Source organism: Carcharhinus amblyrhynchos, chromosome 8 (assembly GCF_965287045.1).
Source record: "Carcharhinus amblyrhynchos chromosome 8, sCarAmb.v2.hapA, whole genome shotgun sequence".
In the NCBI taxonomy this organism is placed as follows: domain Eukaryota; kingdom Metazoa; phylum Chordata; class Chondrichthyes; order Carcharhiniformes; family Carcharhinidae; genus Carcharhinus; species Carcharhinus amblyrhynchos.
The window spans coordinates 94,838,536-94,862,755 of record NC_137331.1 but is presented as its reverse complement, the minus strand read 5'-3'; the positions used below and the strand labels follow the sequence as shown (position 1 = coordinate 94,862,755).

General features: G+C 42.8%; 1 protein-coding gene across 1 annotated transcript in view; it reads left to right on the top strand.

Moving 5' to 3' along the window:
- The window catches only part of snap47 (synaptosome associated protein 47), a 59,386-nt gene that overhangs the window by 858 nt on the left and 34,308 nt on the right, over positions 1-24,220 (top strand). The window contains exons 2-4 of the mRNA XM_080194523.1: positions 2,565-3,119; positions 15,484-15,983; positions 23,801-23,913. Of these exons, the coding sequence (XP_080050649.1) occupies positions 2,620-3,119; positions 15,484-15,983; positions 23,801-23,913 (1,113 nt within the window). The 5' untranslated portion in view covers positions 2,565-2,619. The remainder of the gene's footprint in view (positions 1-2,564; positions 3,120-15,483; positions 15,984-23,800; positions 23,914-24,220) is intronic.

The following is a 24,220-nucleotide window of genomic DNA, read 5'->3' as shown; positions in this document are numbered from 1 at the left end:
AGGGGAGTAAGAGATTTCCACCCTAACGATGTATTTGTAGACATGTGTACACATTCTGATAATTCATTGGTAAACATGCAAAATGACCCTTAACCTCACCAGTGTAAGAAACTGGTCATCTATTTAGAACAGGCAACTAATTTAGTATGTTGTAAGGCCTAAAGAGGGGGCTGTGGCCAAAATCTTACTGACTGATTTTAAATATTTTGATTGATTGTCAATGGTCTAGGATTCTTTGATGCAATGGAATTGATTAGACAAGGAAAGTTTTAATGGAGCTACACTGGTAAGAAGGATGGTTAAGTGAAACAAATGTTGTGTAGATCTAATTTCTTGATGTTGTACATTCGTGGTTAACACTTATGTGCTATGTTGTATTGTCAGCTGTGGCTCAGTTGTTTGCATTCTTGCTTATGAGTCACAAGGTTCCTGGTTCAAACTCCCACTCCAGGGGTTGAGTACAAAAATCAATGCTGACACTCCAGTGCAGGACTGAGGGATACTGTCAGAGGTGCTATCTTTTGAATGAGATGTTAAATGGAGACTCAGTCTGCCTGCTTTGGTGGATGTAAGAATTCTTATGACCCTGTTTCAAAGAAGATCCCAAGAGGGTTATCTCCAGTGTCTTGCCCAATATGTATCCCTTCATTAAACCAGAGAGTACCTGGCCATTAATACATTGTTATATGGAATTTATTTTGTGCAAGTTGCTTTCTGCGTTTTCTACATTACAGCAATGACCACACTTCAAAATGACTGTATTTTGAGACGTCAGGAAAAGTACGCAAGTTTAAAAAAATGTTTTATGCTAGCTGATATTGTTAATTGTTTTGTTTCTTCAGGTATTATCCCACTGTCCCACATTCCCACACTCCAGTCCTCAAATGTCAGTTCTTGACCTTACAGTTCTTGCAAACTACTGCCCTATCTCCAACCTCTCATTCCTCTCCAAAGTCCTTGAATGTGTTGTCGCATCCCAAATCTGTGCCCATCTTTCGTGGAATGCCATGTTGAAATCGCTTTAGTCAAGTTTCCAGCCTGGCCACAGTACCAAAACTGCTTTTATAAAAGACATAAATGATGTCCTATGTAACTGTGATGAAAAACCCATCTGGTTTACGAATGCCCTTTAGGGAAGGAAATCTGCCATCCTTATCTGGTCTGGCCTACGTGTGACTCCAGAGCCACAGCAATATGGTTGACTCTCAACTGTCCTCTGAAACGGCCTAGCAAGCCACTCAGTTCAAGGGCAACTAGGGATGGGCAATAAATGCTGGCCAGCCAGCGATGCCCATGTTCCAAAAGTGTATTTAAAAAAAAGACATGAAGGACAATTCATAGCACAGTGTTTGGCACTGCTGTCTTAAAGGGACCCAGATTCGATTCCTGGCTTGGGTCACAGTCTGTGGGAAGTCTGCACGTTCTCCCTGTATCTGCTTGGGTTTCCTTCAGATGCTCTGGTTTCCTCCCAGTTAGGTGTATTGGCTGTGCTAAATTCTCCCTCAGTGTACCCGAACAGGCACCGGAGTGTGGCAGTTAGGGGATTTCACAGTAACTTCATTGCAGTGTTAATATAAACCTACATGTAACTAATAAATAAAAACTAAACTAATTATGTTTGAGGAGACAAGTTACAAAGAGTTCAAATATTTGAAATGCAAGGTAAATGAGTTGTTTCTGAGTAAGACAGGGGGTCAAGTGGAATCTCTTCACTCAAAGGGAAATAATTGAGTGGTGCAGTAATTTACAAACACAGCTGGTATTTATTTAGTGCCTTATCTAATTTCATTGGAATGTAAACCGGACAAAAATTGACATAGAGCCAAAGAAGTAATTAATAGCAAGGGTGGTTGAAAGTTTGGTCAGAGGCTGGTTTAATGAGGATCTTAAGAGTTGAGGGTGAAGCAGTGAGATCTAGGGAAGGAATTCCACCTTCAGAGCACAGCCAGTAAAGCTGGGACAAAGGATAGGGGAGATATCCAAGCTGCCAGAGTTGGAGGAAAACAGCGTTGTTGCAGGATTAATGAGCTGAAGAAAATTACTCATAGGGAGTGGTTAGCACATGAAGAAACATCAAGATTATTAGAAGAGCCCATTGGAGTGGACACTGCAAATGAGTTAGAGACAATTTAGAATTATTTCCCTGGAGAGAGACATAATAAGTTGAAGTAAATGTGTGAAAATGGGGCAAAGCTATCATGTTTTTTGACGTTTCTGAAAATGAATCATGTGCATTTGTTTTTCGCTCTCTTGTGTCATCGGCTCAGAAACAGATTCCTCAGGTTGGTACCTGGAAACGTTTTGTTAACTTCATTGAATGAGCAAACTACTTGATTCCAAAGTAATTAAATTACGTCTTTAGTAAATTGCTTTTTCACTGCAGAAAAATACTCCAGACACCAGAAATTCTGATCAAAACATTTCCTTCAAAGAGCAATATATAATCTTGTTGCTCAATCCTCATGAAAGGGTCCTGATTTTAGATTTCTTCTTCTAAAGTGATCTGTGGTTTTAGATGAACACTAACTAAACTTCCCTCCTTCACTCACCCAATCCGTCCCTAGATTTCCCTACATTCATCGACAGACAGACCTCCTGGGAGGGGCAAGTGCTGCTGTGATGAATAAAGACTTGTGCATCCATTCCTGGCCTGGTTCTTACTATTTAGACAGTGAGAAACGATGGGTATACGGCAAACTGTCACTCACGCCATGCCAATTGTCGTTCACGTCCGACAAAGAGGGGCTCACGCTGACCAGCTTCAAACTCTGTGCCATCACTGGCATCAAGAAGGAGGCATCCAGCTTCATATTCAGCTCACTCACCGTGCTGGTGGGCAGCAACGAGAAGCACTGGTTCAGCTCACTGCAACCCAACCGGACGGTGGTGTTCAACGTCATCGAGCACTTCTGGCAAGCACAGCTGCTTTCATCTGAGGGGGTAGAGGTAGAAGCCAGCCCCGATCGCACATCGAAGGGGAGGCAGCTCATCAGGTTGGCCTCCAGTTCTCACAAACGTCTGGAAGACACAGCCAAGGTACTGCATCATCAGGGGGAGCAGTTTGATCGCATCATGAAAGGGCTGGACAAGATCGAGTCAGACATGGACGTGGCAAACAGGTATTGGGGTCATGCATATTGTGGTAAGAAAATGTGCAAATTTAAAAAGAAACAGGAGGGAGGAAGACTCTGGGTAAGGGGAGCTAAGGCAGCAGTACTGTACGCAGTGTGATGTGTACTAAGTGAAAGGGAACCGTTCAGTCCCACATGGTACTGGAAAGGGAGCATGTCTCTGTGCCAGCTGCTGCAACCTGTACGACACATGTTGGGATAAAGGGAATCAATTCATTCTTCCTGTCTTTATTATTGTATGTCTGCTCCAGAATAAAATCTTCTCCAAGTCACTTGCAGCAGTACTTCAACTGCCAATGGTCTAATGTTTGATCCTGCATTTTCACTTTATTTCTGCAGCTGTCAGTCTGCTTAGTTGTTCCATTCATCTCCATCGTTAATGTTCAATATCCCCAGTAAAACCATTAAACTCCCCATTCTGGTCATTTCCCCAGGTTTGACTGTCGTATAACTCTTTCATGTTCTAGTGTGTACCTTCTGCTTCATAACTGCTTTATTCACCCATTGCTCGATCTGACTGGATCACATCCAAAACTGCCTGATAGATCAGGTTCACCCTGCGCTGTACAGCAAAGAGCCTCATCTGCTGCTTTGTTCATATGGACAACGATACAGAGCGAAGGGTCTACTAGTTCATCCAGTCTGTCTCTCTCCACTGTACGTCACAATGCATTTGCCTCCCTACTTCAGCCAGCAACCATGTTATCTCTTGTGAGAGATAAAAAGTAGGTTAAAAATCCAGCTCAATTAGGGGAGAAAGAAATCTGGAAAATTATTTTCCCACCCTCTTAAAGTGAGTGCAGGACACCACTGCAACCTTGATTTAATATTGCAAGATATCTGCTTATTGTACAGGTGAGCAGCAGTTCCAATTCCCCTAACTCACTTGCAGCTGTGAACTCTCTAGCCTATAAAGTCCAACTTTCACACACAAATGCACCGCATGAGTCAGCAAACTGCACCACAAATCCACTGTTCTCTCAGAAGGAAAATCACCTAACTTTTTTTTGGATTTCCAGGCATCCACAATATTTTGCTTTAGTTCATAATATGAGTTCAGGCCTTGCACAGCCTAAAATTGTGACCCCCCTGCTTCTTTACTACACCACCTTAACTCTGAAACCTACAAGCCCTCTGAGAACTCTGTTCTTTCAACCCTTCAGTGGACAAGTTGCAAATGAAATTCAATGAAGGGAAATGTGAAGTGATTCATTTTGGAAGGAAGAACACGGAGACAATATAAACAAAGGGTTCAACACTAAACAGGGTGCTGGAGTAGAGAGACCTGTGTGTGCATGTGCATTAGTCATTGAAGGTGACAAGACAAGTTGAGAGTGTGGTTATTAAAGCTTACAGTAGCCTAGGTTTTATTAAAAGGAGAATGCAGTCAAGAGTGAAGTTATGTTAAATTTGTATAAGTCACTGGTTCGGCCTCAGCTGGGGTGGGTAATTTGTCCAATTCTGTGAGTCAAACTTTAGGAAAGCTATGACACCATTCTAGAGAATTCAGAAAAGATTCACAAGAATGAAGTTCCTCGTTCCTGGAGCTATTAAATTGGAGAAATTGGGACTGTCTCCTTGGACGAGAGAAAGTTGAGGTGAGATTTAATAAAGGTATTCAAAATCATGAGGGTTTGGACAGAAGAAAGAGTTCCCATTGGTGGAAGGATTGAGAACAAGAGAGCACAGGTTTAAGTAATCTGAGACATGATAAACTTTCCATTTGGCAAGTGATTAAGATCTGGAATATGTTGCCTGAAAGTGTGATGGAGGCAGGTAATCCAGGCATTCAAGAGGGAATTGGATTATTAACTGAAAAAAAAGAAAGTACAGTGTTATAGGACAAAGGTAGGAGAATGGTATTAGATGAATTGTTTGATTGGTGAGCTGGTGTGCACACAATGGACCGAATGGTCTGTTGTGCTGTAACAATTCTGTGAAGTTGTTGTCTGGTACGGAACAAGTTGTGGTGTTTTTCTGTGTCAGTTCCTGCATTTGTATAACACACAGTGGGATTAAAAAGGAACAATTTACTGCACACCCACTTGTGTGCAATGTAGTACATGGACATTGCAGAAGATGTTTATGTCAGAATGAAGGAGCTGGTATTTTGGAAGATAACCGGTTGCGATAGGCAGGTTCAGATTTGCACTCCGGTGCTAGATAAAAGCCTCAGGGATTGACTGAATACTTTCACTGGTTGGCTGATGTTCACAGCCAAAAAAAAAGGCCTTGCCAGTGAGTTTGATTTTTTGTTTTTAATTTGCATATGAAGCAATTGGAACAATAGGATTTTGAATCGGTAATCTCTGCACTAACAGAGCTGGGTCTAGCTGTAATGGAATTCCCCAGTGATGGGATGTCACCAGGGAGCCTGCGGTAGCAGCTGTGCAAGTTCAAAACAGCCATTTGTTTATTCTTTATCATATACTATACTTTTATGCAATAGTCGCTTGGTAAGTACAGAACTTGAACATTGTTGAAAGGAGAGACATTGCTGAAGTTTTTCAACTTGTACTCATCAGGGCAAACACGAGTGCCAAACTTCCAGTGATCACAATATGCATTCATAGAATCATAGAACCTTACAGTGCAGAAAGAGGCCCTTCGGCCCATCAAATCTGCACCGACCACAATCCCACCCACGCCCTACCATATCCCTACATATTTTACCCGCTAATCCCTCTAAACTACGCATCTCAGGACACTAAGGGGCAATTTTTAGCATGGCCAATCAACCTAACCACATATAGAAATCATAGAAACCCTACAGTGCAGAAAGAGGCCATTCAGCCCATTGAGTTTGCACCAACCACAATCCCATCCTGGTCCTATCCCCATATATTTACCTGCTACGCCCTCTAACCTACGCATCCTGGGACACTAAGGGGCAAGTTCACATGGCCGATTAACCTAACCTGCACATCTTTGGACTGTGGGAGGAAACCAGAGCACCTGGAGGAAACCCATGCAGACACGGGGAGAACATGCAGTCTCCACACAGTGACCCGAGCTGGGAATCGAACCCAGGTTCCTGGAACTGTGAAGCAGTAGTGCTAGCTACTATGCTGCCCAAATGACATGCGCTTATACATGGGAAGCTGTTCTCTGCAAAATAAAAGAAACATGTTCAAACCTTGCACCTTCTTTAGAATTGCTTGGGAGCTTGGGGAACTTACTTTCTTTATGCCAATATTGGAGCAAATCAAATTGCCAACTAATCAGTACCCTTTTCTCCTGTTGTGTAAATTATTGTGATTGTTTGAAATCTGGTATTCATGAATTTGTCCTGATGAGCGCAAGACAAAAAATCTTTGACAAGTCGTTACTTTATCAAATTACAAGCAAATGGAAGTAAAGATTGTGGTTATTAATCGTAATTGTTTGACCCTTTCCACTATCCTTCGTTTCATTTTAATAACTTTTTATAGGTGTAACATTGCCTCAGGCAAATGATGCGGCATTTGAGTGGTTCAAGCTGACATTTTATTTTGCAGGGGACAGTTTGGGTAATTGCAGTCTGACTGATACATAAGGATTCAACTTGACTTCCTTTGTATGGGTTAGTATCTTGCAGCTCAGCATGTTACTGTAGGAGCTATGGAAATTTGGTTTCTTTTTACAAAAGCATTTCTGATCTTCATAGATCAGCTACAAACTTGCTCCAGGACCATGTCCATTTCTACCCATCTGCAATCTAACCTAGTTTTCTATGGATTGCATTCTGCAAGGAAGGACCAGTTTGACTCATACAAGCATATGGATAAGAAACAGTAAGGCCTCTCAGCCCGTTGAGCATGGCTCCACATTCCTGTCTACCCTGATGACCGTTTATCTTCTTTATTAACGATGAATCTGTCTTCTCAGCCTTAAAATATTCAAAGACTCTGCTTCCATCAGCCTTTGACGAAAAGATTTCTAGAGACTCACGACCCTCAGAGAGAGAAAATTCTCCTCATCACTGTCTTAAATGGGCAACCCCCTTATTTTTAAACAGTCACTTCTAGTTTTAGATTCTCTGATAAGAAGAAACCTCCTTCCTACATCTGCCGTGTCAATATCCTTCAAGGTCGTAAAGTTTTTGATCAAGTCACTCTGACTCATCTAAAATTGATACAAATCTAACCTCTCCAGTCAAGATAATCTGCCCATTCCTGGTATTACTCTCGTAAACCTTCTCTGAACTGCTTCTAATGCATTTACGTTTTTCCTTAAATAAGGAGACCAATTATTTGCGCGTTACTCCAGATGTGGTTTCACCAATGCCTTTGTATAACTGATGCATGACCTTCCTAGTTTTATAATCAATTCCCCTCTCAATAAATGGTTTTCCTAATTACCTGCTGTACCTATATACTAGCCTTTTGAGATTCCTGCACTAGGACACCCTGATCCCTCTGCATCTCCGAGCTCTGCAATCTCTCACCATTTAGATGATAAGCTTTCTTCTTTTTCCTGCCAAAATGGACAATTTCACGTTTTCCCACATTATACTCATTCGCCAGTTTTGCGCTCTCACTCAACCTATCTGTGTCTCTTTATAGCCTGCATGTGTCCTCACAATTTATTTTCCTACCTATCTTTGTGTTGTCATCAAATTTAGCAGACATACTTTGTCCCTTCATCCAAGTAATTTATATAAATTGTAAAAATTTGAGGCCACAGCACTGATTCCTGTAGCACACCACGCTGGGTAACAATGATGAAGGAGCAGTGAAAGAGGTATCCATGTCGGCCTCACTTGGAGATTATGGTATTCCCATGATGTTGCTGCACTTGTGTTCAGTGGTTAGAGGGTTCGGAGATGTTGTCAAAGTAAGCTTTTACTATAAACAGTGCGTAACTGCAGGATGATGTGCCAGAGTGGAGAGGTTAAAAATTGAGTTCAGTAGCTTGGCTGCAACTCGAGTATACTACATTATTCTGAATAGTAACGAGTTACATCTGTCTATCCAAGGGAATGGCAAGTATTTTGTTATGCTGCTAATATGAGCTTTTAGATGGCAGAGTGGCTTTGAGAGAACAGTACTGAGTCACATTCACAGACTGTCGTACACTTGATGGCACAGTGGTTAGCACTGCCTCCTCACAGCTCCAGGAATTTGGATTCGATTCCTGCCTTGGGTCACTGTCTGTGCAGAGTCTGCATGTTCTCCCTGTGTCTGTGTGGGTTTCCTCAGAGTGCTCCAGTTTCTTCCCACAGTCCAAAAGACATGCTGGTTAGGTACGTTGACCATGCTAAATTCTCCCTCTATGTACCCAAAAGGCACCGGAGTGTGGCAACTAGTGGTGCTATTGGATTTTGCAGCGATAATTGAATTTTTTCTCATTCGTCATTTGCAGATGCACACGTGGCATGCTTGTAATCTGGTATTTTTTGACTCTGAAGGACATTGTGGGAGGCTAGGGAGGAAATTGTGGGTCCCCTAGCTGAGATATTTGAATCATTGATAGTCACGGTGCCTGAAGGTTGGAGAGTAGAAAATGTTGTGCCTTTGTTTAAAAAGGGCTGCAGGGAAAAGCCTGGGAACTACAGGCCAGTGAGCCTTACATCTGTAGTGGGTAAATTATTGGAAGGTATTTTGAGAGACAGGACCTACAGGCATTTAGAGATGCAAGGACTGATTAGGGACAGTCAGCATGGCTTTGTGAGTGGTAAATCATAGAACCATAGAACATTACAGCACAGAAACAGGCCTTTTGGTCCTTCTTGGCTGTGCCGAACCATTCTTCTGCCTAGTCTCACTGACCTGCACCTAGACCATATCCCTCCACACCCCTCTCACCCATGTACCTGTCCAAGTTTTTCATAAATGTTAAAAGTGAGCCTGCTTTCAAGAGACCATGAAAGGATTTGAAAATAAAACCATTGCTTACATGTGCTAAAGTAGGTTGGCGAGTTCGGGGATGAAGGTAGGTGAGAGTTAGTCCGAATTAAAGTTTAAGGGAGATGTGCGGGGTAGGTTGGAAGCAGGCGCATTAGCAACATTTAAGAGGCATCTGGATGAATACATGAATAAGGAGGGAATGTGGTAAATTGGATCAGCAAATTTGCTGATGATACAAAGATTGGAAGTGTAGTGGACAGTGAGGAAGGTTTTCAAAGCTTGCAAAGGGATTTGGACCAGCTAGAAAAATGGGCTGAAAAATGGCAGGTGGAGTTTAATGCAGACAAGTGTGAGGTATTGCACTTTGGAAGGACAAACCAAAGTAGAATACACAGGATAGATGGTAGGACACTGAAGAGTGCAATAGAACACAGGGATCTGGGAACACAGATACATAATTCCCTAAAAGTGGCGACACAGGTGGATAAGGTCGTAAAGAGTGCTTTTGGTACATTGGCCTTTATAAATCAAAGTATTGAGTATGAGTGTTGGAATGTTATGGTGAGGTTGTATAAGACATTGGTGAGGCCGAATTTAGAGTATTGTGTGCAGTTTTGGTCATCTAATTACAGGAAGGATATTAATAAGGTTGAAAGAGTGCAGAGAAGGTTTACAAGGATATTGCTGGGACTTGAGAAACTGAGTTACAGAGAACGGTTGAATAGGTTAGGACTTTATTCCCTGGAGCGTAGAAGAATGAGGGAGATTTGATAGAGGTGTATAAAATTATGATGGGTATAGATAGAGTGAATGCAAGCAGGCTTTTTCCACTGAGGCTAGGGGAGAAAAAGACTAGAGGACATGGGTCAAGGATGAAGGGGGAAAAGTTTAAAGGGAATATTAGGGGGGGGGGGGCTGCTTCACACAGAGTGGTGTCTCACAAATTTAGTTGAGTTTTTTTTTGAAGGGGTAACCAAGAAAGTGGATGAGGGCAGTGCAGTTGATGTTGTACACATGGACTTTAGCAAGGACTTCGACTAGGTACCACATGGTAGATTGTTGCATAAGGTTAAATCTCACGGGATCCAGGATGATGAATCTAAATGGATACAGAGGGTAGTTGTAAAGAGTTGTTTTTCAAACTGGAGGCCTGTGACTAGCGGTGTGCCTCAGGGGTCTGTGCTGGGTCTGCTGTTATTTGTCATTTATATTAATGATTTGCATGCGAATATAGGAGGCGTGGTTAGTAAGTTTGCAGATGACACCAAGATTGGTGGCATGGTGGACAGTGAGGAAGGTTATCTCCAATTGCAATGGGATCTTGATCAATTGGGCCAGTGGGCTGATGAATGGTAGATGAAGTTTAATTTAGATAAATGCAAGGTGATGCATTTTGATAGTTTGAACCACGGCAGGATTGACTCAGTTAATGGTAGGGAGCTGGGGAGAGTTGCAGAACAAAGAAATCCAGGGGTACATGTTCATAGCTCCTTGAAAGTGGAATCACAGGTGGACAGAGTGATGAAGAAGACATTTGGCATGCTAGGTTTCATTGGTCAGAACATTCAATTCAGGAGTTGGAATGTGTTGCTGAAGTTGTACAAGACATTGATAAGGCCACACTTAGAATACTGTGTGCAATTCTGGTCACCCTATTGTAGAAAGGATATTATTAAACTAGAAAGAGTGCAGAAAAGATTTACCACGATGCTACCGGGACTTGATGGATTGAGTTATAAGGAGAAGCTGGACAGACTGAGACTTTTTTCTCTGGAGCGTCGGAGGTTGAGGGGTGATCTTGTAGAGGTCTATAAAATAATGAGAGGCCTAGATCAGCTAGATAGTCAATATCTTTTCCCAAAGATAGGGGAGTCTAAAACTAGAGGGCATATGTTTAAGGTGAGAGGGGAGAGATACAAAAGGGTCCAGGAGGACAATTTTTTCGCACAGAGGGTGGTGAGTGTTTGGAACAAGCTGTCAGAGGTAGTAGTAGAGGCGGGTACAATGTTGTCTTTTAAAAAGCATTTAGATAGTTACATGGGTGCAATGGGTAATGTGGGATATGGGCCAAATGCAGGCAATGGGATTAGCTTAGGAATTTAAAAACAAGGTGGCATGGACAAGTTGGGCCAAAGGGCCTGTTTCCATGCCGTAAACCTCTATGATGCTATGAATGTTGTCCAGATCTTTCTCTTGGCTGTCATGGGTTGCTGCAAGTTGCAGGAGCTACGTATGGAAAATGGATAACTGGTTATCTTATAGCCACCCTACCATTAAAGTTTTGTAGATACAAATCGTCATGACCTAGATAAATGAGAAGTTTCTGGTTACATAATGAAAGGGGAATGAGAAGACGCCTATTGCCCTTCAGTCAGAGTGCTACTTGCATCTGGATTTAATTACTTGTTATATTTTTATTTTCAGGAACTAATATTTCACTTTAATGATCCCTGAATGTAACCTCCCTGACTAAAATATGTTTTTCTTTGTGTGAGTTAGTTTTGTGCCAATTGAAGGAAAGGTGGAAGAGAAGTGGTTGCTGTACAAACTTTTGTTCTGTCCAGTGCACATTTGGGGGCACTCTGAACAACAACTGAAATCTCTGCAGCACCTCTCAGTATAGAAATATTTCTGAGCACCCTGTAGGGCAGGGAAAAAAACAACAGACAATTGGGGTAAGGTGAGGGGATAGAAAGTGCAGCTCATAATAAAAATGGGTGTTAGCAGGTTTTTTTTGAAAACAGGAAGGGAGTTCCAGTGGGAGAGGAGTGCAAAAGAAAACAATACTGATGGAGCAAAGGATGTGGTAGTGTTGTGATATGTTACTGGGTTAGTAATCCAGATGCTGCGAGTTCATATCCCACAGTGCTGGCCTATATGTGACTTGAGTCCCACGCAAATATAATTGACTCTTAATTTCCCTCTGCGGTGGCCTCTTAAACCAGCCACTCAATCAGATTTACCAGGGATTTCCAGCAGCAAGTATTTACCATTTATATAGATGATCTGGAGGAGGGAACCGAGTGCAGGGTGTCGAAATTTGCTGATGACACCAAGATTGGGGGAAAGGCAAATTGTGCGGAGGGTGTGGAGAGTCTGCAGAAGGATCTAGATAGGCTGGGCGAATGGGCCAGGAAATGGCAAATGGAATTTAATGTTGGCAAGTGTGAGGTGGTCCACTTTGGTAGGAAGAATGGTAGGAAGGACTATTACTTACGTGGCGAAAAACTGCAGCAGGCGACGGTGCAGAGGGACCTCGGGGTCCTTGTGCGTGAGTCGCAAAAACCCAGCTTGCAGGTGCAGCAGGTGGTCAGGAAGGCGAATGGGATGCTGGCCTTCATAGCGAGGGGGATTGAATATAAAAGTAGGGAGGTCTTGCTGCAGCTGTATAGGGCATTGGTGAGGCCGCAGCTGGAGTACTGTGTGCAGTTTTGGGCGCCGCACCTGCGCAAGGATATTTTGGCCCTGGAGGGAGTGCAGAGGAGGTTTACTAGGCTGATACCGGAGTTGAGGGGGTTGAGCTATGAGGAGAGGCTGAATAAACTAGGCTTGTACTCGCTAGAGTTTAGAAGAATGAGGGGAGATCTCATTGAGACGTATAAGATGATGAATGGGATGGATAGGATAGAGGTGGAGAGACTCTTCCCGCTCAAAAAAGACAGTAGGACTAGGGGGCACAGCCTCAAGATAAAGGGGAGGCGGTTTAGAACGGAGTTGAGGAGGAACTTCTTCACTCAAAGGGTGGTGAATCTCTGGAATTCTCTGCCCGTTGAAGTGGTGGAGGCTGCCTCGCTAAATATTTTTAAGAAGCGGGTTGATGGGTTTTTGATAAGAGAGGGGATTAAGGGTTATGGGGAGAGGGCGGGAAAGTGGAACTGAGCCACAACAGATCAGCCATGATCTTATTGAATGGCGGGGCAGGCTCGAAGGGCTAGATGGCCTACTCCTGCTCCTATTTCTTATGTTCTTAAGTATGCCCTGAGAGTGATTTTTTTTTTTGAACGGATTTGAAGAAGTGGGGTTTGCAGGGTCCTGCTCTAAAGGACGTTCGGCCAATGCCAGTATGAAGTCAGGATGAAGATTTTGCCACCAGTGGATACGTGGGGCGAGGGAAGTGGGGATGGGGGAAACATGCACAGCGGGGCCAGAAACTTAAGATAATAGCAGGACACAACAGTTGAAAAATAGAGTAGAAAAATTAACATCAAGAGCTTTTAGGCAGCGGTAATTGTTTACAAGGAATTTGAGATAATTTTGTGCAGAAAGTGTTTATTCTGACCTTTCCTTTTTTATTTTACCTCAACGCTCATACTGTTGCAGTGTGTTCTGAGTTCAGTCTAGTAGTGTTTTGTACCTAGAAAAATGAGATTTTTGTCTCTGGCTTTGTGATTTAGTTTCATTTTGCTTTTCAATTTTAATTTAGTATTTATTCCCCATTAGCCAAAGTATTAGATTTTGTTTTTCACATTTTATTTGCATGTAAGGAAGTGAAATGGTTATAGAACATAGAACATTACAGCGCAGAACAGGCCCTTCGGCCCACGATGTTGCGCCGACCAGTTACAAAAACAATGACCCACTAGCCTATACCAATCCCTTTTCGTCCATAAACCTATCCATAGATCTCTTAAACGCCCCCAAACTAGGCGCATTTACAACTGCAGCAGGCAGGGCATTCCAATCCCTCACCACCCGCTGAGTAAAGAACCTACCCCTGACATCCGTCCTGTAGCTACCCCCCCTTAATTTAAAGCCATGCCCCCTCGTGCTAGCTTCCTCCATCCGAGGAAAAAGGCTATCACTATCCACCCTATCTAAACCTCTAATCATCTTATATGTTTCAATAAGATCCCCTCTTAGCCGCCTTCTAACGAAAACAACCCTAAATCCCTCAGTCTCTCCTCATAGGACCTCCCCACCATACCAGGCAACATCCTAGTAAACCTCCTCTGCACCCTCTCCAAAGCCTCCACATCCTTCTTGTAATGTGGGGACCAGAACTGCACACAGTACTCCAAGTGTGGCCGCACCAGAGTAGTGTACAGTTGCAACATTACACTGCGACTCCTAAATTCAATCCCCCTACCAATAAACGCCAAGACACCGTACGCCTTCTTGACAACCTTATCTACTTGATTCCCAACTTTCAGGGATCTATGTACACATACACCTAGATCCCTCTGTTCATCCACACTATTCAAAGTCCTCCCGTTAGCCCTATACTCGACACATCTGTTGCTCCTACCAAAGTACACTTCTCCGCATTAAATTCCATCCGCCACCTCTCGTTTATTAATTATTAATCCAGAAAGTGTGAGTTCAAATCCCAGCATGGCAGTGTAAGAATTTGAAAATAGTTTTAAAGAAAACACTGGAACTAAACTGGTATGAGTAAAAGTGGTCATGGATTGCTGTAAAAATCCACACAACTGGACCCATGTCCTTTTTGGGAAGGAAACCTTCTGTCCTTACCCAGTCTGGCCTATGTGTGACTCCAGTCTCACGCCAATATGTGAGGTGACAGCAGAAGCCAACTTAAACTTCAACAATGAAGAAGGCCCACTACCACCTTCTCAGGGCAATACGGGAGACTCAAATCTTGCAAATGAATAATAACTAACGTCTGGCTGTGTAGGGTTGTGCATAAATGTGAGTCTCATCTCACTCTAATGTGCTGGACTCTGAAGTGGTCTAGTGAGCCATTTGGTTATGTCCAATGGCTACAAACATTGTAGGGACACCTTCACCCTCTGCATGGACGACAACAGTTCGGAAAGTTCACCAGATCAGGACAACCAAACACCAGCTTTTCCAGCCATTCCCACATTCCAAGAACGGATAGGAAAATGAAATAAGAAAAAGATGTGATTCTGAATTTGGATTCAATCTTCAGACATTTGCAGATGGATTTTTCCAGTCCATGATCACATGATGCATACATGTAAAGCCCTGTCACACTATTCCTGTCGATGTTAAATTTGACCTTTATGGTTCTTGGGATGTGGATGACAGGGTCTTGTCAGCAATTATGACCCATTCGTTGTTACCCTGAGAGAATTATGTGAATCTGGAGCTACAGACCAGCAGTTGTTGGGGTTTCTTTTCCTGAAGTGATCCAATTGGGTTTCAAAACAAAGTGACAGCTTCCCACTGTACAGTTTTGGTGCAAACCCACAGATTTACGCAGCTTTCCAATGTGACCTTGCAAGTTTGGTACATAACCATTTGTTTAAAATTAATTGGTAATGCGTGTTCTAAGATATTGCTATCAGAATTTTGTTTTATACCTGGGTGAAGGATCACAAGTTCCAACCTTAATTCTTATTAAGATTAGGAATTAACTTTTATTAAGTTTACATTAAGTTGAAAAAAATTGCTTCAATATTCTGAGGCGATTTGGCCTATTTTAAACATAAGTCATAAACCTATATTTTCCGCGATATAGCTCTGTAACAGCTCTTAGAAATTAAAACTGCTATCAAAAGATGACCAAGAAACATCTTTCTTTGATTTCCTTGTGACAGACTGTTAACCGAGCTGGAGTCTCCACCATGGTGGCCGTTCAGTAATCGTCTCCGAAAGGCTCAACAGGAAACAAAAAGTCAGCCAGAATACTCGCCGTCTGCCTCAAAGGCTTTTGGGAAGGAGGGCTTGATATTAAAGGTCCCAGTCCTTTATTCCCAGGGTCCGGACCCCAACCTCAAACAGGGCACACTCGCAGTCCTTTGCTCTGGTCTGGAAATCAGTGATTCAAGTGAGCAGCTTGTGCACAAGTACCGACGGGAGGATGTCGACGATGTTAAAGTGCAGAGCCCATATGAGATAGTTGTCCGCCAGAGGTTCATAGGGAAGCCTGACATCTCCTTTACCCTGCAGTCTGCGAGGATGACTGATGTTGTTTCTATTGTAGAGATACAGTACTCCAAAAAAGTGCAATTCAGAGAGGACCTGTTGGGGCTCTTCAAACCAGAGGAATCCCCTGTCTCTGAGAACCTCGGCATGGGCAGTTCCATATGGAATGCAGGTATGGCAGATTTCACTTTGTAAGGGCCATGGTCATTCTGCCTGTGTCACAATGCAATAGCATTCTTGAATCAAAAGTAGCTACAAACTAGGAACATCTCAGAATATTTAGAGAAGGGAAAAAAGGTTGGTGCATAAAGTAAAAACCCATGGAATTGGAGGAAGTGTATTAGCATAAATTGAAAACTGGCTGTCACATAGAAAACAGACTTGGAATAAGTGGGTCCTTTTCAGATTGGCAAGATGTAACTAGTGGAATACTGCAGGAATCAACTCTTGGCCCACAATTGTTCACAATTGACATTAATGACCTGGAGGAAGGAAGAGAATGTAAGGTTTCCAAATTTGCTGCTGATATAAAGCTGGGTGGAAGGGTGAGTTGTGAAGAGGATATTGTGATTTTGCAATGGGATATATATAGATTGAATGACTGGGCAAAAACCTGGCAAATTAAGTTTAATGTAGGAAACCGTGAGGTCATGCATAATCAAAAGGCACTTTATTATTTAAGTGGAGAAAGACTAGGTGAGTGAAATACAGAGGGATGTAGGTATTCTAGTGCATGCATCATTAAAAAGCTAGCAGGCAGGGCCAACAAATAGTGAAGACAAATGGCATTTTGGCCTTTATTGCAAAGGGGTTAGATTTAAAAATAGGGAGGTTTTGTTGCAATTGTACAGGTTTTTGTTGAGGCCTCACCTGGAATACTGCATACAGACAGCATTGGGACTCGTACCTAAAAAGGGATATAGTAATTTTGGAAGCAGTCCAAAAGAAATTCACCAGTCTAATTCCTGGGATGAGAGGGTTGTCCTATCAAGAGACATTAAATAGTGTCTTGGAGTTTAGATGAGTGAGGGGTGACCTTATTCAAATATGTAAGACCCTGAGGGGGCTTGACAGGATAGATGGTGAGATGACTTCACTAGTGAGGTGGCATGGCACGGTAGCATAATGGTTAGCACTGCTGCCTCACAGTGCCAGGGACTGGGTTCAGTTCTGGTCTCAGGTCACTGTCTGTGTAGAGTTTGCACATTCTCTGTGTGGGTTTCCTCCAGGTGCTCTGGTTTCCTCCTACAGTCCAAAGATGTGCGGGTTAGGTTGATTGGCCATTCTAAATTGCCCCTTAGTATCAGGGGGACTAATGAGAGTATGGGGATAGGGGCCTGGTTAGAGTGTGAGGTTATGAGGATAGGGGCCTGGGTGGGATTGTGGTCAGTGCAGACTCGTTGGGCTGAATGACCTCCTTCTGCACTGTAGAGATTCTATGATTGTGACAGAATCTTGAACAAGGGGACATAGCTACAAGATAAAAGTGAGGTGCATTGAAATTTCTTTTCTGCCCAAAAGAGTTGTGAAGGCTGGATCATTAGAAATATTTAAGGTGTAGTGGATAAATATTGGGGAGATGGCACAGGAAAAGATTTGAGGTTGGCATAGATCAGCCATGGCTGTATTGAATGGTGGGACAGGTTTGAAGGGCCTGGTAGCCTATTGCTTTTATTTCTTGTGTTTCTGTGTATCTTTTGATCCTTGCCCTCCCTTAACTAAATCTAATCTGTTGAACTTGTATGTTGTCCTCATTAACAGCCTTCCCATGACAACTGATTCCACAATTTGATTACTCTTTCTGTGGAAAAAATACCATCTAAAATCACCTCATTCTTCTAACTTTAAACATTTTTATATTGTGGGACCCAGTGTTTAAATTCCTAGAATGGTAAAATTATACAGCACAAAGGAAGCTGTTCTGCTCATTAGGTCTGTGCTGGCTCTTTGGTAGCACTATCCAATTAATTTCACTGCCTTGCTCTTTCTGCATATCCCTGTAAATTATTTTTCTTCCACTTTTTTAATTCAGTTCCCTTTCTAATTTCTCTGCTAATGACCTTTTTGTCATGTTGATCAAAAAACAGTCTCCAGTCTTCACCTTCTCCATCCTGTCCACATGAAATCTCTCACTCCTTGTACCATTCTGGTAACTCTCTTCTGCACCCTCCCCAAGGCCTTGTCATGCTTTCTCATTGATGTGCCCAGAATTGAACGCAATACGGTAGCTGATGCTGAACCGATGTTTTATAAAGTTTAGATTCATTTCCTTGCTTTTGTACCCTTACGTCTCTATTAAACCAAGGATCCAATATGCATTTTTGTTAACAGCCTTCTCAACTTGATCTTCTTTTAGAATCAGAAACTAGGAGCAGGAGTAGGCCATTCATTATGATCATGGCTGATCATCAAATTCATCCACATCAAATCCATACAGAATAGAATTAAAAAATTGAAATAAACTTCATTTAGAATAAATGGGAAAGAAATGGGAAAGAAAACATGAAAAATGATCACTTTGCATGTGCATCCTCTGTACATGATCTTGTGTACAAAGGCTTTAGTGCAGGTGAGTGAATATGTGAACAAGGAAGGAGTTTACTTTGTCAGACCTCTTCTTAAAGTCCATATGCGCAACCTTCGATCAATACCCCTATCCAATCTCCCAACTGCTTCATCCAAAAATGGTATGTTAGTCAATATGATTTGTCTTTAACACAGCCCCACTGAATTTCATTTATTTGCCCTTTTGTTTACAATTGCCAATTTTTCCCTGAATTGCTGCTCCTAATACCTTTCCTGCCACTGGCATTACAGTTACTGGCCTGAAGTTACTGGGATTAATCCTGTCTAATTTTTGAACAGGGGTATAACTTACACAGTCCCTAAATCCTCTGGTACCATTCCATATTCAAGGATAATTGGAGGAGTATGGGCAAAGCCAACTTTACTTCCCTTAAAATATTTGCCAGCAAGACCCATAACTTTCCTAATTAGCAATATCCAATAGCCTTCAAAGAAGTTTTTTTTAATCTCAAAACATATCCCTTCCAATCTTTTTCCTTCCCCACCTCCTTCCTTCCACTATCCTGTTACTGTTTTAATGTTTATTACAGTTATTTTGTTCTATTATGTATTGGCCTCTAATCTAGTCTTCACTTCTTGTCCCTCTTATTTCCTCTTTTAGATTTTGGGCGGGATTTTACAACCTCGCTCAAGCAAGACCGGAAATTCCTGCCCGAGGTCAATGGATATTTCCATTGTCCATCCCTCGCCTGCTCCAATTCTGTGGCAGGTGAAGTGGTAGAATTCCAGTGATTATCTGTGTTCTTATATCATTTTGATTCTCAAACCCTTACTATTATCATTAACTAACTTTTTCTGTTCCTGGTGGCTTGGTCAACATTTATCCCTTAACCGGCATCAATGGAACCAATTATGTGGCCATTGCCTTTTGTGGTGATTTGCACCCAATTTGAATGTACACCAAAGTGGTTGTAAAGTACTTTGAAGTATCCTGAGATTGTGGAAGATGTTATGTAAATACAAGTCCTTCATGTCTCCTTTTAGTTTCCTTTCTCTTTTTTGTGATAAGTTCTGTTATGAAGAAACCAATGCCCTTAAATTGGTTGGAAAATCTAAGCTGGCCAAGTTGACCTAAATCTTATGACAAGGAATAAGATTCACCTTTCTTACTTCGCATTAAATACAGTAAAAGTTAAGTTAGAGATGGTCATAATGAGGAATAATCCAAAGGTTCAACTGTATTCCTCAGTAGAAGACTTGCCTCCTGAATTTTTGTCTCTAATTTAGTACCAGAATTAGATAGATTTGAATATTCAGGAACAACACTTATTCAAGAGATTAGTACAGGGCACTGGTGAGGCTGCAGCTGGAGTACTGTGTGCAGTTTTGGTCGCCACATTTGCGAAAGGATATATTGGCCTTGGAGGGAGTGCAAAGAAGGTTCACCAGGCTGATACCAGAGATGAGGGGGTTAGCCTATGAGGAGAGATTGAATAGACTGGGTCTGTACTCGTTAGAGCTTAGAAGGCTGAGGGGGGATCTTATAGAGACTTACAAGATAATGAAGGGGCTAGATAGGGTAGAGATAGAGAGATCCTTCCTGCTTAGAAAGGATAGCAGAACTAGAGGGCACAGCCTCAAAATAAGGGGGGGGGCAGTTTAGATCAGAGTTGAGGAGGAACTTCTTCACTCAAAGAGTGGTGAATCTCTGGAATTCTCTGCCCATTGAAGTGGTGGAGGCTACCTTGCTGAATATATTTAAGTACGGGTAGGTAGATTTCTGATAGACAAGGGAATTAAGGGTTATGGGGAGAAAGCGGGACAGTGGAACTGATCCATTTCAGATCAGCTATGATCTTATTGAATGGCGGGGCAGGCTCGAAGGGCTAGATGGCCTACTCCTGCTCCTATTTCTCATATTCTTACGTTCTTAGATTTGAGGAGTTATAACCATTAGTATCAATTTTCAGTGTGATGTGGCTACAAAAAGAGGCCTTTTTTTTGGGTGTTTTCAGAAATTGGTTTATGAGATGAATTTCCAGTCATTCAAATCTAGAATACATTGGAAAATACAGGACCAGGGAAGACTCTAAGGTGTCTTTTAGAGTCTTATCTGGTCCTGTCCCAAAAACTACTTTTTCTGAACCGCGGATTCCTTTGTGTCCCTGCTTCCTTGAATGTTTCTGCAGAATCTACTTGAGATGCACACTTTCCACACTTTGTATAGTCGCCTAAACTGTCGATATAACATTTTTGTAACTTAATCTGTTGGCTGTCGTGTTTGTGGCAATCTCAAAAACGTTACCAGCGTTTGATTTCTCCATTGCTTAAAGACCCGTGGATATCTGCCCTGATCCTTCTACTGTGACAATGTGCTCTTGGAGCCTAGCTATGAAAGAGAAGTTGTTTTGAAGTAAAAGTGAACAAGGTGATAACTGAAAGCTCCATTAAAGCATCAGTGAGCTTTGAAGAGGGTATGTCGCGAAAGAAGGGTGGCAGGCAAAAGGCAGGGAATTATAGGCCGGTTAGTTTAATGTCTGTTGTAGGTAAAATGTTAGAATCCGTCATCAAGGAGGAAATAGCGAGGCATCTTGAGGGGAATTGCTTGATAGAGCAGATGCAGCACGGTTTCGTTAAGGGGAAGTCGTGTTTGACAAATTTATTGGAGTTCTATGAGGATGTGTCTAGGGCAGTGGATAGAGGAGAGCCGGTGGATAAGAACATAATAAGAACATAAGAAATAGGAGCAGGAGTAGGCCATTTAGCCCTTCGAGCCTGCCCCGCTGTTCAATAAGATCATGGCTGATCTGTCGTGGCTCAGTTCCACATTCCCGCCCTCTCCCCATAACCCTTAATCCCCTCTCTTATCAAAAACCCATCAACCCGCGTCTTAAAAATATTTAGCGAGGTAGCCTCCACCACTTCAACGGGCAGAGAATTCCAGAGATTCACCACCCTTTGAGTGAAGAAGTTCCTCCTCAACTCCGTTCTAAACCGCCCCCCCTTTATCTTGAGGCTGTGACCCCTAGTCCTATTATCCTTTCTGAGCGGGAAGAGTCTCGCCACCTCTATCCTATCCATCCCATTCATCATCTTATATGTCTCAATGAGATCTCCCCTCATTCTTCTAAACTCTAACGAGTACAAGCCTAGTTTATTCAGCCTCTCCTCATAGCTCAACCCCCTCAACTCCGGTATCAGCCTAGTAAACCTCCTCTGCACTCCCTCCAAGGCCAAAATATCCTTGCGTAAGTACGGCGCCCAAAACTGCACACAGTACTCCAGCTGCGGCCTCACCAATGCCCTATACAGCCGCAGCAAGACCTCCCTACTTTTATATTCAATCCCCCTCGCTATGAAGGCCAGCATCCCATTCGCCTTCCTGATCACCTGCTGCACCTGCAAGCTGGGTTTTTGCGACTCATGCACAAGGACCCCAAGGTCCCTCTGCACCATCGCCTGCTGCAGTTTTTCGCCACGATGTGGTCTTTCTTGATTTTCAGAAGGCGTTTGACAAGGTACCTCACAAGAGGTTATTGCAGAAGGTAAGACAGCATGGAGTTGGGGGTAGGGTGTTAGCGTGGATAGAGGATTGGCCGTCAAATAGGAGGCAGAGAGTGGGGGTCAATGGGTGCTATTCGGATTGGCGGTTGGTGACTAGTGGAGTGCCCCAGGGGTCGGTGCTGGGGCCTCAGCTATTTACCATTTATATCGATGATCTGGAGGAGGGAACCGAGTGTATGGTGTCGAAATTTGCTGATGACACCAAGATTGGTGGAACGGCAAATTGCGTGGAGGGTGTGGAGAGTCTGCAGAAGGATCTAGATAGGCTGGGCGAATGGGCCAGGAACTGGCAAATGGAATTTAATGTTGGCAAATGCGAGGTGGTCCACTTTGGTAGGAATAATGGTAGGAAGGACTATTACTTACGTGGCGAAAAACTGCAGCAGGCGATGGTGCAGAGGGACCTCGGGGTCCTTGTACATGAGTCGCAAAATCCCAGCCTGCAGGTGCAGCAGGTGGTCAGGAAGGCTAATGGGATGCTGGCCTTCATAGCGAGGGGGATTGAATATAAAAGTAGGGAGGTCTTGCTGCAGCTGTATAGGGCACTGGTGAGGCTGCAGCTGGAGTACTGTGTGCAGTTTTGGTCGCCGCACTTACGCAAGGATATTTTGGCCTTGGAGGGAGTGCAGAGGAGGTTTACTAGGCTGATACCGGAGTTGAGGGGGTTGAGCTATGAGGAGAGGCTGAATAAACTAGGCTTGTACTCGTTAGAGTTTAGAAGAATGAGGGGAGATCTCATTGAGACATATAAGATGATGAATGGGATGGATAGGATAGAGGTGGAGAGACTCTTCCCGCTCAGAAAGGACAGTAGGACTAGGGGGCATAGCCTCAAGATAAAGGGGGGAGCGGTTTAGAACGGAGTTGAGGAGGAACTTCTTCACTCAAAGGGTGGTGAATCTCTGGAATTCTCTGCCCGTTGAAGTGGTGGAGGCTGCCTTGCTAAATATTTTTAAGATGCGGGTTGATGGGTTTTTGATAAGTGAGGGAATTAAGGGTTATGGGGAAAGGGCGGGAAAGTGGAACTGAGCCACGACAGATCAGCCATGATCTTATTGAATGGCAGGTCAGGCTCGAAGGGCTAGATGGCCTACGCCTGCTCCTATTTCTTATGTTCTTATGTTAAGACCAAGAAGGTGAGCAAAGAAGAGCAATGCATAGATGGCCACTGTTGGAGGATTAAGTTGGACTGTTGGTGGTTGCAGAAGGAGCCCCTGGAAGAAATGATAAAAGATGATGATTGCAATTTTGTTACTATGCCAATAGAAATCAATAAGGAATGAGATAGTGGGTGAGTTGGAATTGGCTTGGGATGGAGTTGGGAGTGGCTGGTGGATGAATTTTGGAGAAGTAAGACCTGAAGATGCTGAATAGTGGTAGAGGGAATCTTATGAAGTTGGTAGATGTTACTTTGGTAATGCACCATATGTGAAGTTTGAAGACAAAATGCTAATAATCTTAAGAGCAGTTAAGACAGACATTTTTACAGTGGTTTTTAACATTCTATCTCAAGGATAGATTTTGACTGTGTGATAGAGTAAATTAGGTAAGTGATTTTTATTTACATGTGAAATTCTGCAACAGTCATGATTTTATATATACTGCCCAAACCAGTGAAAGGCAAATTGCAGACTGAGGTAAACACTATTGCCCACTGTCCTGTCATGTTTTCACTTGGAATGTTGTTTTATAAATACCTTCCTTTACTATTTACTATCTTATAAATCTTAACTACCTTTCAAGTTTTTTTTAACCCTTCCTCATAAATCGGGGCCATGAATCAGTTCTTCTGCCTTTTTGTTCGCATGGCCTGTAGGGTTTGGATATCCTCCTTCAGTGACTGATACAGACTGATCCCAATAAATAGTAGCAATTGACTTGTTTGCGTTATTTCTGCAGCAAGTGGTTTCTTGGGTAGAGTTATGCATCCTGTTTCAGCGAGCGGTGGTCAGATGTCCCAACAAGTGTCTGAGCAGACAGTTTCAGAGGCTGAGGCCCAAGAGCTGAGACAGGTGAGTGCATTTCACTTGGATAATTTTCATTTATGGGCTTAATACTATATGATGGACAGACTCTTAAACTTCTTTACTTGTGTAGATTCCAGTGATTAAGTAACTGAATGCATTGTATGTTTTTAAAATCATTGTTACTGTTCTTAAGAATATTGGTGGAAACTAATTTTCTGAGTGGTGCATTTAGCCCACGTGAGAAAGAAGTGCGGCAAAATAAGACCAAAGATGTGTGGGTTAGGTTGATTGGCCATGCTAACGTTGCCCCTTAGTGTCCTGAGATGCGCAGGTTAGAGGGATTAGCGAGTAA